The following is a 16,090-nucleotide window of genomic DNA, read 5'->3' on the forward strand; positions in this document are numbered from 1 at the left end:
CTCTCTGGAGTTTCTATCATCTGGAGTTATTCATAATAACAATAGTTGCTGCTCTTTATTGCTTATTTATATTTCTATGCCACTTTTCCTCCATTGAGCCCATGCTGGCATACTTGGCTCTCTCATTCAATACTTAACTTCACAACAAGGCATTGTGCTGACAGGTTTTCAAAATACCAGTAATGGGCAGCCAAAGTTTATGACTTTATGCTCTTTTGCAACAAGGAGGATTGCAGTTGGTATTTCTGCACCTGGCCTCAATCCTAATGCAAGTCCCAGTTTGACTAACACCATGGAATCAGTGGGATTTTCCCACATGTTGACTCACCAATCAACAATACACTCAATGGGTCTACTCTAGGTAAGGCTAACTAGGGCTGCCAGGTTTGCAAAATAGCAATAAGGGACAATTGAAGTTCACAACACGCAGGGTTGACAATCAGGAAGCGGCTCTTCCCACGTTTTTGTCCGATCTAAGTATCAAATGTAAGTATTGAGCTACATTAACTTAGACGTTAACTGAGATCTCTTCCTCCTCCTCTTCTTTCTCTTCCTCCTCTTCTTCCTCCTCTCCTAACACCAGAGGTGATTAGAAATCTACTCTTGGTTATGCAAACTGATGTTTTGGTGTCAAGGAAGGAGTTCGTTGTTGTGGGCCTTCAAGTTGTTCCCGACTTATGGTGATCCTAAGGCAAACCTATCATGGGGTTTTCTTGGCAAGTTCAGAAGGGGTTTGCCATTGCTATCCTCCAAGGCTGAGACAGTGTGACTTCCCCAATGTCAATAAGTGGGTTTGCATAGTCCAACCAGGCAATCCAGGTGGATTGCCACCCTTGGATGCTTCTTAGCCTGATGGAGAGGTGGGATAAAAATTCTATTCTATCCTATTCTATTCTTTTTTGTCTGGAAAAGGGACATTCCCAGGAATTCAAGATGACTCAAGGCCGCAAATCCAACCCTGGGGTCCATGCGTTGCCCTAGGATCATCCTTCGCCCACCTTTAGTGCAAGCAGACCCCTCCCCCAGCCCTCCTGGTTTTGGAAGAAGCCTCCCAAGCCACGAAATTCCCTCCATGGCAACCTTGAAGGAGGATCTGCTGCAGCAAAGCCCCACCAAGGACACACCAGCAGCGGCAAGAAGGAGGGATGCTTCGGATCAGGGACGGTTACCATGGAAACCCTTTTCACATGGGTTTCTGAAATCTGCATCGCCTTCTTTAAAAAAAAGACCATGAGTGTGTTTATTTCCCACAAAAGACAAAAAAAATGTCACTTTGCTTTTGGAAGGAAGGAGACGATGGGGAAGGATGAAGGCATTCAGGTTGAGGAACCTGGATCATGAGTATCACGGCATACATTTTGGGAAAACTGCCCCAATTTATGGGAACAGCATGAATTTTCCTCACAGTCTCAGGGCTGGAGGAGTCAGAATAACAACTATGTGTCTCTGTCTGGTGCAAATTCATCAGAGGGACAATCCCCCCCTCCCAATTTCTATTTAGGAAGGAGAAGCAACTGCAAGGAAAAATGCAAAAACATGACCATTGAGTTGTTAGGAATGTCTCTGCAGGGAAACATTTGCTCCAATTCCATGGTTGTTTTTTTCCTAACCATGCATCTCCATCACTATTCATAGGATGTTCTGGTGATTTCAAACCCAAGAAGCCCACTGCCCCAAGGAGCTTACATGCCAAAGGCTTGGAAAGAGTGCCATGCGCTCTTTTTCTTTTTCCCTTCTCAGTTTTTCTTTTGTTCTTGGACCACAGACCTGCCGTTATCTTCTCACGGCCACAAACTCTGGCTGAACGGAGGCTGTGAAAAATGCAGGTGCCATCCCCTCTCTCTGCTAATACAAACTATTCCCCACTTTCTAACAACTATTGTTCACCTTTCACTTATGGCGACCCTATGAATGAGAGACTCAGGAGATAAACTCAGGACAGCCATTGAGGGTTGCTCCATTGATCCATCCATCCGGAAGGCAGTCTTCTTCTCTTCTTATTGTTTTCTGCCTTCCCAAGCATTACAGTCTATTCTAGCGAGTCACATCTTTTCAGGATATGATGCTCTCAGTTTAGTCATCTTGGCTTCTAGGGAGTATCCAGACCTGATTTGTTCTGCTGCTGCTGTTGTGTGCCTTCAAATCATTTCTGACTTTTGGAGACCCTAAGATGGGCTTATCATGGGGCATTCTTGGCAAGATTGGTTCAGAGGAGGTTTGCTATTGCCTTCCACTGCGACTGAGAGAGTTTGACTTGCCCAAACTGGGTATCATGGCCAAGCTAGGAATCGATCCCTGGTCTCCAGAGTCATAGTCCAATATTCAAACTGCTATGCCACACTGGCTCTCCTAGGACCCATTTATTTGTCTTACTATAAAGCAGTGATTCCCAAACCTTGGTCCTATAGTTGTTTTGGACTTCAGCTCCCAGAAGCTGTAGCAAGCTTGGCCAAAAGTCAAGGATTCTGGGATCTGAAGTCCAAAAAATCTAGAGGACCAAAGTTTGGGCTGACTCCTGCATCCCTATGGATGTTCCCAGTATCCGTTCGATGGTCCAGGGGTTGATGGGAATGGCAGTTCCATGAAACCTGGAAGGCCGCCCTTTACCCACCTTGGCTCTATGGGATGCTTCTTCCTCATCTCTACCATCCCGCAACCCTTCCACCAAACTATCCTTGGGGGGGGGGGGGGGCAAAGCAGCCACTTCTCAGATAGGAAAGGACATGAAATAGCTGGTTATTTCAAGTGCTGTTGCTGAAATGTGACTGTCAGAGATGGGGAGAAAAGGAGAGGTGTGCTTGCCGAATTTTCTCTCTCAGGCACTAAAAATAACTGGGGGAGAGGGATTTAGAGATTGATGTGAGATGGGAGCACCATTAAATGCCAATCCCCAGGCAGCAAAATGTCTTGGGTCAGCCCTGCTTGTGGGAAATGCAATGCTATTATCAGGATAAGTCTAAAGGAGAGTTTGCATTTTTTGTAACCTTCACACAGAGGCACACAAACACTAATCTGCCCTCCCTTACACTGTGAGGGTTCACTATGGAAAAAGGTGGACCTTTTTTGTCTGTTGCAAAAGTCCAAATTCAGTTGAAGGTTGTGGACGCAGCCTAGCAAAACAGAGTGGCATTTCACACGTGGCGCTGTCACACATTGCAGGTGCAGGTGCGGACTGTGCATCGCACATGCTGGTGTGCATTGCAATTTGCAATTGCGCATTTCACATTTGTTGGTTTAATACACTGTCACCATGCTACTGCCTGGATGCAGAATTGCGCTCCCTCTCCCTGATGTGGGGGTCTCAGCCATTGATGACGAACGTCTTTTGTCTTGTTGGGGACAAAAGGTGCTGGGAGAGGTGAGCCCCAAGGCAGTGAGTAGGCGATGCATCACAGCCACCGTGAGCAGCTTTGGCTCTTTTGGGGGGAAAGTCTGGCAGGCAAGTCAGCACCCCACCTGAAGCAGTGAGTGTGATGAGTGGCATCCATGGCAGCCAATGAGAGGGAGAACCAAGGCAGGGAGGCCCTCCTTTTGCCCAGTGAGGAGGGGTACATGCTGATACAAGCTGAGAAGCAGAGAATCTGAAGGCAGAGGGAGCAGGTGGAATAGCAAGCCAGCCAGCAAGGACACCGAAGAGGAGGAGGCATCTCCTGGTGGATGGCTTAAGGGCTCCTCTCTCTCCTCCTGCTTCTCCACCTTTTGCACCCAGGGCACCCACCATCCCTGGGGTCAGGTAGACCCCCTCCAAGGTAAGCAGCATCCCTTGCTGGGTACCAGGGTTAGCCTCTGTGTGGGATGAGAGGTTCTGGTGGAGGGCAAAGCCATGCCAAGCCAGCACCAGCTTGTTATTCAAAGCATGCGCTCCAACAGCCTTGCTCGACACACTCCAATATCTCCCCCTTGTTGTTCATCTCTGCCCATCTTAGCCTTGGGCTCACCTCCATTGTTAGCATCTTGCAGATGGGGGGACAATCTGGTTCATTCTCTCACTGCCAAAACAACATAGAGCCTTGCAACCTCATGTTGTTGTTGTTATTGTTATTATTGTTGCTGCTGTGTGCCTTCAAGCCCCTTCCGACTTATGGGGTTTTCCTTGGCACGATGTGTCCAAGACATGGTTAGCTTCTGGGGGTGTCACAAGATTCTCTGAGACTATCTAGGGAGTGAGGTCCCCCTACTGAAAGCACACCAGGAAAATTGTCTTTTCTTAAATAGATGGAAGGATTCAGAACTTCTTTTTTTTTTTTTTTTAAGTGTTTTGCTCAGTTAGTGTTTAATTCCTGAACAGGAGAGAAGTCTTGTTCTCACCTTAATTTCGTATCTGTGGGAGATGGATGGAGTGGGTTCTTTGGAACAGAGGAAAGGTCTCTCAGAAATACATGTATATGTGTGCTTCCATTAGATTGTCTAGGAATTCAGTATAAGCTCTGTACCCTAACTTGGATCAAACCTTCCTTCCTTCCTTCCTTCCTTCCTTCCTTCCTTCTCTCTCTTTTGCATGCTGCCCTCATCCATAACCTTTGCTCCTTCTCTGTGACCAGTGCCCTTTAAATCCTCATTCCCCCCATATCTATCTCTTCCATGCCTCTTCCAAAATGAAAAATGGACTCTGAATTCCTGGTCTGGTTTGAGAAAATATCCATGGCTGCCACAGTGGAAGATGCGGGTGGAGGGAGCTGGGATTCCTGCCTTTGGGAATAAGCAGCAGATGGAGAAAGGCAGAGAAGGAGGGAGGCAGATAATGTGGCCTCCTCTCTCTCAGTTTCAGCAATGGAAGTCCCTAATGTTGGACTCCAGTTGGAGAGGAAGAACAATGGGTTCTGGGCCCATTTTGTGTTGAATTTTTAACATTGCACACACATCACTGCACACCATCCTGCATTTGCAACATCCTTATGTTTGCAATAAAGACTCTTCTCTTTTAAGTTGCAATAGCTTTCCATTGCTTTGAAGCAAGAGGTGTCAGTTAAGCGACAGTCGCAGTTTCCTAAGAAATGTGCCAATAGGTCCAGCTGGACTTGTTATGGAAAAAACGTCATTCAAAATATGTCTTGGCAACCAGTGGTTTTGAATAGGATGGAAAGAACATTTGCACCCTGGAAAGAATATTTGTAAATCTGCTAATTCTTAACCAAAAGGGAGAGGAGTTCCTGTCTGTATGGAAATCCCCACCACCAAGAAAAATTTGGGCACCGTGAGACATACATTAATGGTGTGATGCGAGTGCTGATGGTTCCATCAGAATAACCTTTTCCCTCATAGGAGCATGCAATCCCATCACTAAGACCAGGCCAATGGGTGTGCTAGTCAATGTGACAGCCACTCTGGGAACAATTCCAGGAGGAATGACCGAACACATGAAATGAAATCACAGAGAGCCAGCCTGGTGCAGTGGTTTGAGTGTTGGCCTAGGACACGAATAGGAGACCAGGGTTCAAATCCTGGGTCAGCCATGGACCTTGAACAAGTCACACTCTCTCAGCCTCAGGACAAGGCCAGGGTGAGCCCCCTCTGAAGAAACCTTGCCAAGAAAACCCCATGATAGCATTCCATACATTGGAATCGACCTGAAGGAACACAACAACAACAACAACAAGGGGAACCTACCCCAGTTTTTTCTGGGGCTGAGAGTGTGCGACTCACCCAAGGTCACCCAATGGGTTTCCATCTCCAAATGGAGAAATGGACCCTGGTCTCCAGAATTTTACCTCCGAAATAATCCCAAGCAAACCAGGGTTGTTGTAGTGACTGCAATGCAAAAAGCCGCATTTGCTAGGAGCCCAATTTCTCCTCCTCTTGGGAAGGGAGCCATGCAAATGGCTGCTCCTTTTACAAGAGGTTTTCTGTTCTCGTATGCAAAGAAATTTCCTTGCTGCAGCCGGGACTGAAGGCCAGAAAGAGAGGCAAATTTCTGGCAATGGCAGGGAATCCTTCAGCTCAACCCTAGACCCGCTTTCGTTCAGCCGGCCTCTGCTTTCAACTTTTCTTCTTCATCAGTAGTTTTGCCTCTGAGGGTCTTCTGACAGATGCATCAGAAGGATTAGCAAGGTATGAAGAGCATAGGAGGCATTTATGGTTTGTAGTCTGCCCTCTTGCACCAATGGGAGATTTTTGCAAAACTCAGGGGTGCATCTGGAAACACATCTGAAGTGTTCCTCAGTCCAGATGTGCGGGTTCTATAATCTTACAATGGCCTTATTGGATAGGAAGGCAAACTTTTACTTATTTAATCTATTTCGTAAAGCATGCATACCTCACCCAACATCTGAAGATCTCAGGCTGGAGTACAATAAAATCAATTTAGGACAATAAATAGCAATACCTTTAAAAGAGTATTCATATATCATTGTTGTGCGCCTTCAAGTCATCTCTGACTTATGGCGACCCTAAGGTGAACCTATCAAGTGGTTTTCTTGGCAAGCTTTGTTCAGAGAAGCTTTGCTATTGGCTTCTCCTGAGGCTGAGAGAGTGTGACTTCTTGCCTAAGGTAATCCAGTGAGTTTCCATGGCCAAGCTGGGATTTGAACCCTGGTCTCCAGAATTGTAGTCCAATGATCAAACGGTTACACCAGTCTGGCTCTTTATTACCGTAAGTCAATTTAAACAATTTAAAGTAAAGTGAGCCACAAGAGATGTGCAAATTGGATAAGTCTCCAAAGGAGTTAATAAAAAAGCTGTGGTCTGAATTTGGCACCAGAATGGCACCAGCGTTGGCATGAACTGGGGATCAAGGGGAGGATTTTCCATAATGGGGGTTTCTGGGGGTCAGAGAAAATGATGCACTGGATATAGGGATATAGGGAGACACTATTCCTTCCTTCCTTCCTTCCTTCCTTCCTTCCTTCCTTCCTTCCTTCCTTCCCATTTTTCTCTCAGCCCTGGGATTCAAGGCAGGTTTACAAAATTAAAGAGATATCCATAAAAAGTCACATCACTAAAACACAACGAATGTTAAAATAGAATTAAACTCTTGGTAGAACCAAAAGCCATTTAAAGCCAAAGCACGTAATGAAATGATTAAAAGCCTTTCCCTGATCAAGAGATATTTCCCATGGGAAACAGGAGCCTCTTCACCTGCAGGAATCTGTGAAGGGAGCTCATCTATTCTCTCCAAAGGGTACATCTACCCTGTAGAAATAATGCAGTTTGACATCCCTATAAAACTGCCAGGGCTCCATTCTCGAGAATCCTGGGATCTGTAGTCTGGTGAGGCACCAGCACTCTTTGGCAGAGAAGGCTGAGGACCTTGCAATTCTACAGGATGGATCATTATTTATATAGTGTGGATGCACCCTCGGAAGGGAGTTCAGGAGAGTCTGGGGGCAACCAGAAAGCAGGTCCTCTCTTTAATTCCTACTGGATGTACATATGAGGATGATGGGAGGAAGAGGAGGCACCCCTTGAAGACTACAAAGCCCAGAAGCTGAAAAGAATACAGTCCTTCAGATCAACTGGACCCAGGCTGCATAGAGCTTTATAGGTCGTAACAAGCACTTTCAATAGTCCGCAAGATGAGACCGCTAGCCAGTGGTGCTAGGGGCACAATCCTCTTGTGCCAAGAGAAATGCCCTTCTGCTGGCTGAATCCTCCTTTGGATCCCAATGATCTCAGGGGTGCTCTAGCAGTGGATTCTTGCACTGACAGAGATGGATTATATGGCCCTTGGGTTGCCTTCCAGAACCTGACTTGACAAGATTCTGTGTGAAAGGGATCTAGGAGTCTAGTAGACCACAAGTTGAACATGAGTCAACAGTGTGATGCGGCAGCTAAAAAGGCCAATGCTATTCTAGGCTGCATCAGTAGAATAGATCAAGGGAAGCCATAGTGCCACTCTATTCTGCTTTGGTCAGACCCCACCTGGAATAATCCTTTGTCCAGTTGTGGGCACCACAATTCATGTATGTATCTTGCATCTGGCATACTTTTTTGTTTGGCATGGGGCTATTGGGAGCTCAACACAGGCCCGCTTTGCAAGTCTGATTGCAGTAACAGGTACCTCTGAGGAAATCCCAAAGTGAGAAATTGGTTAATTAGTTAATTGTTAATCAGTTAATTGTATGCATTCCCCTTAACATTCAGTGTGACCCTGACATTGGAGACCCACAGTGCTAGACTGGACGACACAGTGGTCAGACTCAGCAGAAGGCAACTTCGATAAGGTCACGCTTAATTTGCAAATGAGCCAAGAAGCCATTAGCAAAGCCTTGGGCTGAGCACTCAGTGTGAAAAGGGCAACCCAAATTATGAAAACTGGAGAACCTCCAACCAATGAATCCTGGCTTCATGCTTCATACGCAGCAAGCTCAGCTTTGGGCCAGTTTCATTGAAACGTTGTCCAGCAACACACAACGCAAGAAACCAAAATGGGAGTGAAGTGAAAATGAGCTGCTGAGCAAACCTCTTGCAGGACTAGAAACCTAAAACTTATTTTGACTTCGGCTGAAAGTGGCGGCGGTGGCTGCTGGCTCCCATGTCAGCGAGGCAATGAATTCACTTCAGGTTTTAACCTGAACTTTAAATGCACTTAAATGCTAGCAAATGAACAGATCGGATAAAAGAGTGGGAAGGTTTTTATTTTTCCCCTCGTTGTGGGTATTTTTTGGATCCTGCCATGTCTGTGGAAAGAAGTGAAGGAGGAAGAGAAGGATGCAGAAGGATGAAAGGGTTGCTTGGTAGCTCCAGGGATGCACTGATGCAGATGGGGATGCTGGGGACAATCACAGGACCGTTGCCATGGCAGCCGCAGCACCAGTTGCCGTAGGTAACAGGGATGCAGGGACCACGACAATGATGGCGGACCCTCCTTCCGCCGTTTCCCCCCAAATTTCATCCTCAGTATTATAAATGCCCCCCAGTTGAGATGAGTGTGTGTGTGTATGTTTGTGCATCTGAAATAGCAAGCAACCAGCAAGCCATGATTCAGGGCAGGCTACCCTTTATATAAACTTATTGTCCTTCTAAATAGGTCACTTTTTGGATCTCCGAGACGAAAATTTGCAAGGACAGCTAGAAGGCTGCTTCCGTCAGTAAAGAAAGAAACAGCAGCTGCGATCCTCTTTCGTTACATAGTCCTCTATCCCAGTGCAATCATCTTTATTTTTAAACAATGCTGTATTATAATTTTTTATTGGGAGGCAGCGTGGTGGAGTGGTTTGAATGTTGGACTAGGACCATTTTAAATTATTTTTAATGCGATAGTTATGCATTAGCTTCCCAGAGAGTTTAGTCTGGCATCTTTCTTAACTCTTTCTGCAAGCAGCTGAAGGCCTTTTCACACTTGGCAGGCCTTGGATGGTTTTCTTTTTAACAGTTTGCTTTTAACTGCTGTAAATGTTGTTGATAGTTTATTGTGTTTTATGCAGCGTGGCTCACTTCTTTAAGTTATCCCAATGGTGGGCAACTGTGGAGTTTATCACAGGACAGAGCTCAGACGTTTATCCCATAAACATCCTAGGGAAATCGTGTTATGTGATGATTTCACACGATGACGCACAAAACCCACCATTAAAGTGGTCATGAAGAAGCATAAACGCGCATCATTTTACTTTCAGGATTTCAGCAACAATGCATTTCCGATATCACTTTATTTGAGTGATTGCGTGTGATAACCATTCGCGCAATTACACACCATTTTCGCTTTATTTGCAGGATGCTTTAAATCGGCTTTAATCTCTCTTTAATGCCGAAATTAGCCCGTGTGATAAACGCCTGTGTTGGGTTCCTCCTCCAGGATCCCTGCCAGGGACATAGAAACTTACAGAAATGCAAAGACAAACTTTAAAAACCTTGGAAGAGTCCAGAGGACCAATTCTAGTTTTCCAAAATGTGTTTTTTATTTTTAGTCTTAAACAGTGCAGAGTCTCCTTGCAAAGAAGAAGAAGGTGGGTCACAACCCCAAAAGGTTTACACATCTAAAATTCAACATATAGAGGTTTGGGAGTGATGTGGGCATGTGGAGAACAGGGAAGAATGTGCAAGGATTTCAGGACTTTCATGGCCAGTGGGGGTTTTGTGAGTCACACCAATGTGTTTCTCGTTCCAGATCCGGCCATGGGCAAACACAACAGCAAACTGGCTCCAGAGATGCTGGATGACCTGGTGAGGAGCACCGAGTTCAATGAACAGGAGCTGAAGCAATGGTACAAGGGGTTCCTGAAGGACTGCCCCACTGGCATCCTCAACTTGGAGGAGTTCCAGCAGCTCTACATAAAGGTAGGAACCCAGGGAAAGAGGCAAGAGGCTCTGGGGAGGAGAACCCATCGGGCTAAGCCTGGCAGTGGAGATGGGAACAGCAGCAAAGCCCTGTTCCTACAAAGCCACATGGAGAGGCATGCTAAAGATGGTGACTTCTAGATAGATAGATAGATACTGTAGATATATATAGATATAGATATAGATATAGATATAGATATCATTAATATACAGGCCTGGACAGGGTACTTCAGGTATGGCACCTCCATGCTCAGGTTTCAATCAGATGAAACCTCAAATCCTGGATAGATGGATGAAGTTGCTGTTGCACACCTTCAAATCATTCCCATCTTGTGGTGACGCTAAGCAGTTTTCTTGGCAGTGAGGATTTGTCTTTGCCTTCCTCTGAAGCTGAGATTGTGCCTTGCCTAAAATCACCAAGATGGTTTCCATGGCCAAGTGGGGATTTGAACCCTGGCCTATAGAGTGGTAGTTCAACACTCAGACCCCTACACCACATTGGATGTCAGGGTGGTAGTGACTGAGTGATTGATCAATAGCATTAATGTACAGTTCCAGGCAGTCCTTCAGGTACGTCACCTCCATGCCTAGATTTTAATGAGCTGAAATCTCAAATCCTAGATTGATTGATTGATTGATTGATTGATTGATTTCTATCCTTATTGTGTGCCTTCAAGCCATTTCTAACTTAAGGGTTGCATGTGCACTGCAGAAATAATCCAGTTTGACACCACTTTAACTGCCATAACTCGATGCTATGTTATTCTGGGAACTGTAATTTGTTGTGGCACCAGATCTCCCTGACAGAGAAGGGTACCACAATGTTGGTACCAACTGGAAGGATATTCCATAACTGGGGTGCCACAGCAGAGGCCCTTTCTGTATCCTATCACAAGCCCACTGCCCCAATGGACAGATATTTAATTTGTGGCTGTAGTTCCATGCCTTGTTTCCTCCTCCTGATCTCCCTCCTCCTCTTAGCATCTCCCCTTGATATGGGTCTTGCTCTCCCATCTCCTCTCCCTGCAGTTTTTCCCTTATGGAGATGCCTCCAAGTTCGCCCAGCACGCTTTCCGCACCTTTGACAAGAACGGCGATGGCACCATTGACTTCCGGGAGTTCATCTGCGCCCTTTCCGTCACTTCCAGGGGAAGCTTTGAGCAGAAGCTGAATTGGGCCTTCGAGATGTATGACTTGGACGGGGACGGCAAGATCACCCGCTTGGAGATGCTGGAGATCATTGAGGTGTGTTGGCCTCCTTGACGGCAGATGCCTTTTCACCAAACCAGATGCCACATGATTGGTTTCATGCCCAACCATGACACAGAGTTGGCCACCATCAGAAAGATAGGGAGACCTCTGCATAGGGGTGCCTAAAATATCAAAATCGCCCATAGTGAGAAAAGTTCCCTAGAGAACAGACTGGTGGCTTCCATTTCAGTGCTCAAGTCTTTGAGGGTTTCCAGACCTTTGACCACCTTGGCTGGACAATCACCCCTGACCATCTGTCTCCTCTCTTTTCAGGCCATCTACAAGATGGTGGGCACGGTCATCATGATGAGGATGAACCAAGACGGCTTGACCCCTCAGCAACGTGTCGACAAGATCTTCGCCAAGATGGACAAGGACAAGGATGACCAGATCTCCCTGGAGGAGTTCAAGGAGGCTGCCAAGAGTGACCCTTCCATTGTCCTCCTGCTGCAGTGCGACATGCAGAAATAGAGGGACACCACGCACCCTCTTCCCCCTTCCTAGCCTTGCGTTTCCATTCACCCTCCTCCTCCTCTTCCTCTTCCTTCTCCTCCTCTGAGCTGCAGGCCTCACTCTCAGAGGCAGGAGGTGCTGTGTCCGCATGGCCTTCTAGACCCAAACAAGCCCCGAGATAAACATACTAACATCTACAACAATTGCCATTTGGGGGAAAGGCCCATAGGCCTGTTGGAGTGGGTTTCTGTTCCTGCGTTCTCCGGCCCAACCCTGGCTGGACCCCAGCTTGCCATTCCCCCTTTCCATCTCTGGACGTCTGGTGTTCCCAAGACCCTGCTGGCAAATCTACCTGTTTGACGGCCTGCCGAAATCCATGACTCACGATGCAACAATCCGCAAGGTCTTGCAATCCCAAAGGTCCACTTTCCTCCACCTCAGCTGCTGCTTTCGATATTAGGGAGGACCCCTTCCTTCTCGTGACCCTCTTGCATATAATCTTCAGGTGTGCTCCTTGAGTGGGAATGTCAATATCTGTTCCCCTTCACTTTCCTGAATTTCTCCCTCTATTCAAAACCCTGAGACCTCAAATGGGTCTTTTCCAACCCCTACACTTCCCACTGTGAACAGCCGGGGTGAGAGAAATATATATGTTATTCCTGGCAATGGGGTATCCCTGTAGCTTTTTGTAAGGTCTGAAAAAGCTTAACCGTTTCCCTTTGGACTCGTGGTGATGCTAATGCTTTGAAATCAGAGTGAGCCCTGCCCTGCGTTTGGAGCAAATAACATAACTGTCCTTGGTAAGAGGTGCATCGTGGTACTCTCATGGTATGTCTAAAATGTATATATATTGCAGGTTCGTGTTTTTCAGTTTTGGCTCTTCCTGATAATGCAATCTTGCTCCGTCAGCTGTAAACTTGTATGCTTGTATACTGGGGAACAGGAGAGGAATCCTTGCTTTTTGAAGGGGCTGGGGGAAAAGTGCGATGAGTCCATGCTTGGTGGGTTAAACGGAGTGAGATTTTGCTATGCATCCTTTCATCCATTCGCAGAGACAGATTTTTGGATGCTGCATTGATTTTAAAAATATGGCTCTTGGAGGAAAAAATACAACTTTTGGGGAAGGGGAGGCTTTAAAGACTGCCAGAAGAAACTGGTATTTCTAGGGACCAATTTTGGGGGGGACCAAACTCAGTTGCACTGCCATGCAATTGCACTGCCGTGGAAAAATGACCCTTGCCTCTTAGGTGTTACTCCCTTCCTCTTGGATGTTCGGAGCAGAGGCCATTTTGGCACAGGGAGACAAACCAGAAGACAGGTAAGAGTTCATACTGCCAGGGACTAGAGATTGCAGATTTTCTCCAGCAAAGGTTAGGCCCAAGTTAGGATGCTACAGATAGTTAATGTTTGCCTCCCAGGTCACTATGGCTCCTGTGTTTTTGGTCTGCGGCAAAGTGGCTCCATGTGAAGTCCCCAAAATGGGATGAGTTAGATGTTCAGGTGTTCCTTTGATTCAAGTCTTTGGAGGTGTACAATTATGCAGATTTATGCTGGGATGGGAGTTGTAGAAGACCCCATTACCAGCTGCAAAATATAGGCAGAAAGACCTTAAAGAAGTTGGTAAGAACTGATTGTGAAGGAGGCCAAGCATGGGAGGTGAAGGGAAACTGTTTTGCCCAATGAAGAAAGGTCAGCTCCTTCATCATAGGCCTCTTGGTGCAGGAGAAGAGACTGGAAGGGGTGAAATTGGATAAAAATGGGCTGTTTTGGTCCTCTTCGAAAAGTCTCTAGCCACAAAGTGACCAGATCCTAAGGAGAAGGGACCCAAAGTGGGTTGCACCAAGATCGAACGTTGAACCAATTGATGGCTCTGCCACCAGCAGAGGTAGTGAATCTGCCCTGGGTTTTAGTGTGAACTTTTAAAGCAGCAATGCAAAGTGATGGACCTTGGATAGCTCCTTTAAAGTTCACACTAAAACGCAGAGTGAACTCACACCCCAATGCAGCAATGGATCTACCGGTGTTAAACCGTAACCTGGGATCACAAGAAAGATTTGTGACAAGTCGAGGCTCATATGCCTCCCCTCTCTGGTGTGGTCTCTGGGGAATTTGGAAGCCTTTCCTTCCCTTGGGATTAAGGCGGGAAACACATAGCTGTCAAGGCATTGTTGAACTGCAGTTCCTAGCATTCCTCCCCACTGTATATGCTGCCTAGGGCTACTGGGAGTTATAGTCTGAAAGCATCTGGCGAGAAGTAGGCATGTCATTGCTGAAGTTTGCCATGCCCTTGCAACCCAGACACACTGTGGTTAAAAGGAGCTATGATACAGAAAACAAAACCAACTTTGAAACGTAAGTCTAGGAACTAGCCTTGCTTTCCTTAACCATAGTTAGGACTAACCGCTGGGAAGACAAGGACTCTTTGCAACTTGTGCTGGAGGAAGGCAAGGAGGTTGTGGCTTGTCTAAACTTGTTCTTGTAACGCCGATCTCTGGGTCTCAATGTCCAAAACGTGGCCAGAAGGCGCACCCCGCGGCTCAGCTCTCACCCCAGGACTGCTACCTCTCTCCTTCAGTGTCCCCTTCCTGGACTGAAGACTCTTCATCTTTACAGATGCATCCTGTCTGCTTGTCGTGGTTTTGAATATCGTAATAACTGTTTAGAAACTGTGATGTTAATATATATATATATATAAAGAGATACACACACACACACACATACACACAATCTTTTTTTCTAAAAAAATGGACGAAAAATAAAACGTATCTAATGTAAGAGGAATTTTGTGGCTTGGTTTCTTCCAAGAAAAATGCGTTCTTATTTCTTGCGTTACTGGGAAGCGGAGAAGAGGTTGGCATCGGGAAAGGTGAACTTTTTCTCCAGGAATTCAGGTTTTTGACATTAGCAGAGCCACACACCCTAAAAAGTGCAAATGCTAGTGTAAGGGACATAAAATAGATTAATAGTTATGCCATGTAAAAGAGAAAGCCAGCTTGTTTTCTGCTGCTCCGCAGGCTAGAAGACGAACCAGTGGGTTCAAAATTGCAAGGAACAAGATTCCACTTAAGCATTTGGAAGGACTTTCCATATTGAAAAGTGGAATATGGCTGTAAATTGGGGGGGGGGGGGGGAGACATCCAGGTGCCAATCCTTTGTAATTAGTTTATAAGGACTCTGAAGCCCAGAGCAGCTGTGGGCTGAGGATAGTTCATTGGAGAGAAGAGTTGATTTGGTGAGTTTGGACAGTGTGGATTGTATATGTCAGAGTGTTCCTTGTACATATTGCAACCAGAAGATAAAAGCCTCCAAGGACTTTGGAAGAAGTCAACCGTGTCTGTGCTTCATTTCAGGTTGGCCAGTGCCTGGTTGCCAAATAATGCACGCTGGATTGTGCTTCTGCACTCTGCTGTTTGTGAGCTACTGTTGAGGTCAAGCTTCTCAAACAGTGCTAAACGTTGGCGCCTCTGTTTGGGCCTAGTTTGTTTTTGTCACTGCAGCACACAGAGGGGAGCCAACGGAATAGAATTCCCTTAGAAAGTGCTGGGCTCTCCTTCTTTGGAGATCTTTTAGCAGAAGTTGGATGGGTTTGTTTTGGAGGGATGCTTTAGTTGTGTATTCCTGCATGGCAGGGGTTGGACCACCGGACCTTCCAATTGTATCAAGAACAGGATCCCAGACTCAGCATCCACATGATGTGTTCAAAGTCCAGATATTTTGCCTTCTAGGGAGAGTTCAAGCTGGATTTGCTCCTGGACCCATCTATTTGTCTTTTGGGTGGCCCATGGGAGCTCTTCCAGCACCAAATACAAGGCAAAACTCTTCCGCCAGCTCTCTGTACTATTCAGTTTTCACATCCGTGTATATAAAAAACAGAAATGCTACAGCGTCAATGACTCTGAGTTTGGAATATACAGTAATTATCTATCTTTACATGCGAAGATCTTATCTAATTCCTAGTGATGGAAGTAGTGGACATGAGCACGATGATGTGACTCAATATGAGCACTTTGTGATTCTGACAGTGGTTAAATTGGGAAATCATGTGCCCCTGCAGATAATTTTGGACTGTGGGACTCCCAGTGTCCTTTGCCATTGGCTGGGGGCTGGTGGGATATATAGTCCCAGCGACATCTGGAGGGACACACCATTCCCAACTCTGCTTCAAGGTGACTTT

General features: G+C 46.2%; 1 protein-coding gene across 1 annotated transcript; it reads left to right on the forward strand.

Annotated features, from left to right (window-relative positions):
- Nucleotides 1-3,579: 3,579 nt before the first annotated feature.
- LOC149304970 (hippocalcin-like protein 4) lies at nucleotides 3,580-14,686 on the forward strand. Its single transcript, XM_089478320.1, has 4 exons — nucleotides 3,580-3,749; nucleotides 10,043-10,212; nucleotides 11,242-11,457; nucleotides 11,737-14,686. Exons 2-4 carry the CDS (start codon nucleotides 10,051-10,053, stop codon nucleotides 11,932-11,934), a joined length of 576 nt encoding a protein of 191 aa, XP_089334446.1. The 5' UTR covers nucleotides 3,580-3,749; nucleotides 10,043-10,050; the 3' UTR covers nucleotides 11,935-14,686.
- The last annotated feature ends 1,404 nt before the right edge of the window (nucleotides 14,687-16,090 follow it).

This window comes from Sceloporus occidentalis, unplaced genomic scaffold, assembly GCF_023333645.1.
Source record: "Sceloporus occidentalis isolate IW3139 unplaced genomic scaffold, rSceOcc1.0.p SCAF_13, whole genome shotgun sequence".
NCBI classification, from domain to species: Eukaryota; Metazoa; Chordata; class Lepidosauria; order Squamata; family Phrynosomatidae; genus Sceloporus; species Sceloporus occidentalis.

What these genes read in the sequence shown, in the direction of transcription:
- LOC149304970 (XM_089478320.1), top strand. Translation starts at nt 10,051, where the DNA reads ATGGGCAAACACAACAGCAAACTGGCTCCAGAGATGCTGGATGACCTG. An exon ending in TCCAGCAGCTCTACATAAAG is followed by an intron (nt 10,213 to 11,241) that starts GTAGGAACCCAG and finishes CTCTCCCTGCAG; the next exon opens with TTTTTCCCTTATGGAGATGC. An exon ending in AGATGCTGGAGATCATTGAG is followed by an intron (nt 11,458 to 11,736) that starts GTGTGTTGGCCT and finishes CTCTCTTTTCAG; the next exon opens with GCCATCTACAAGATGGTGGG.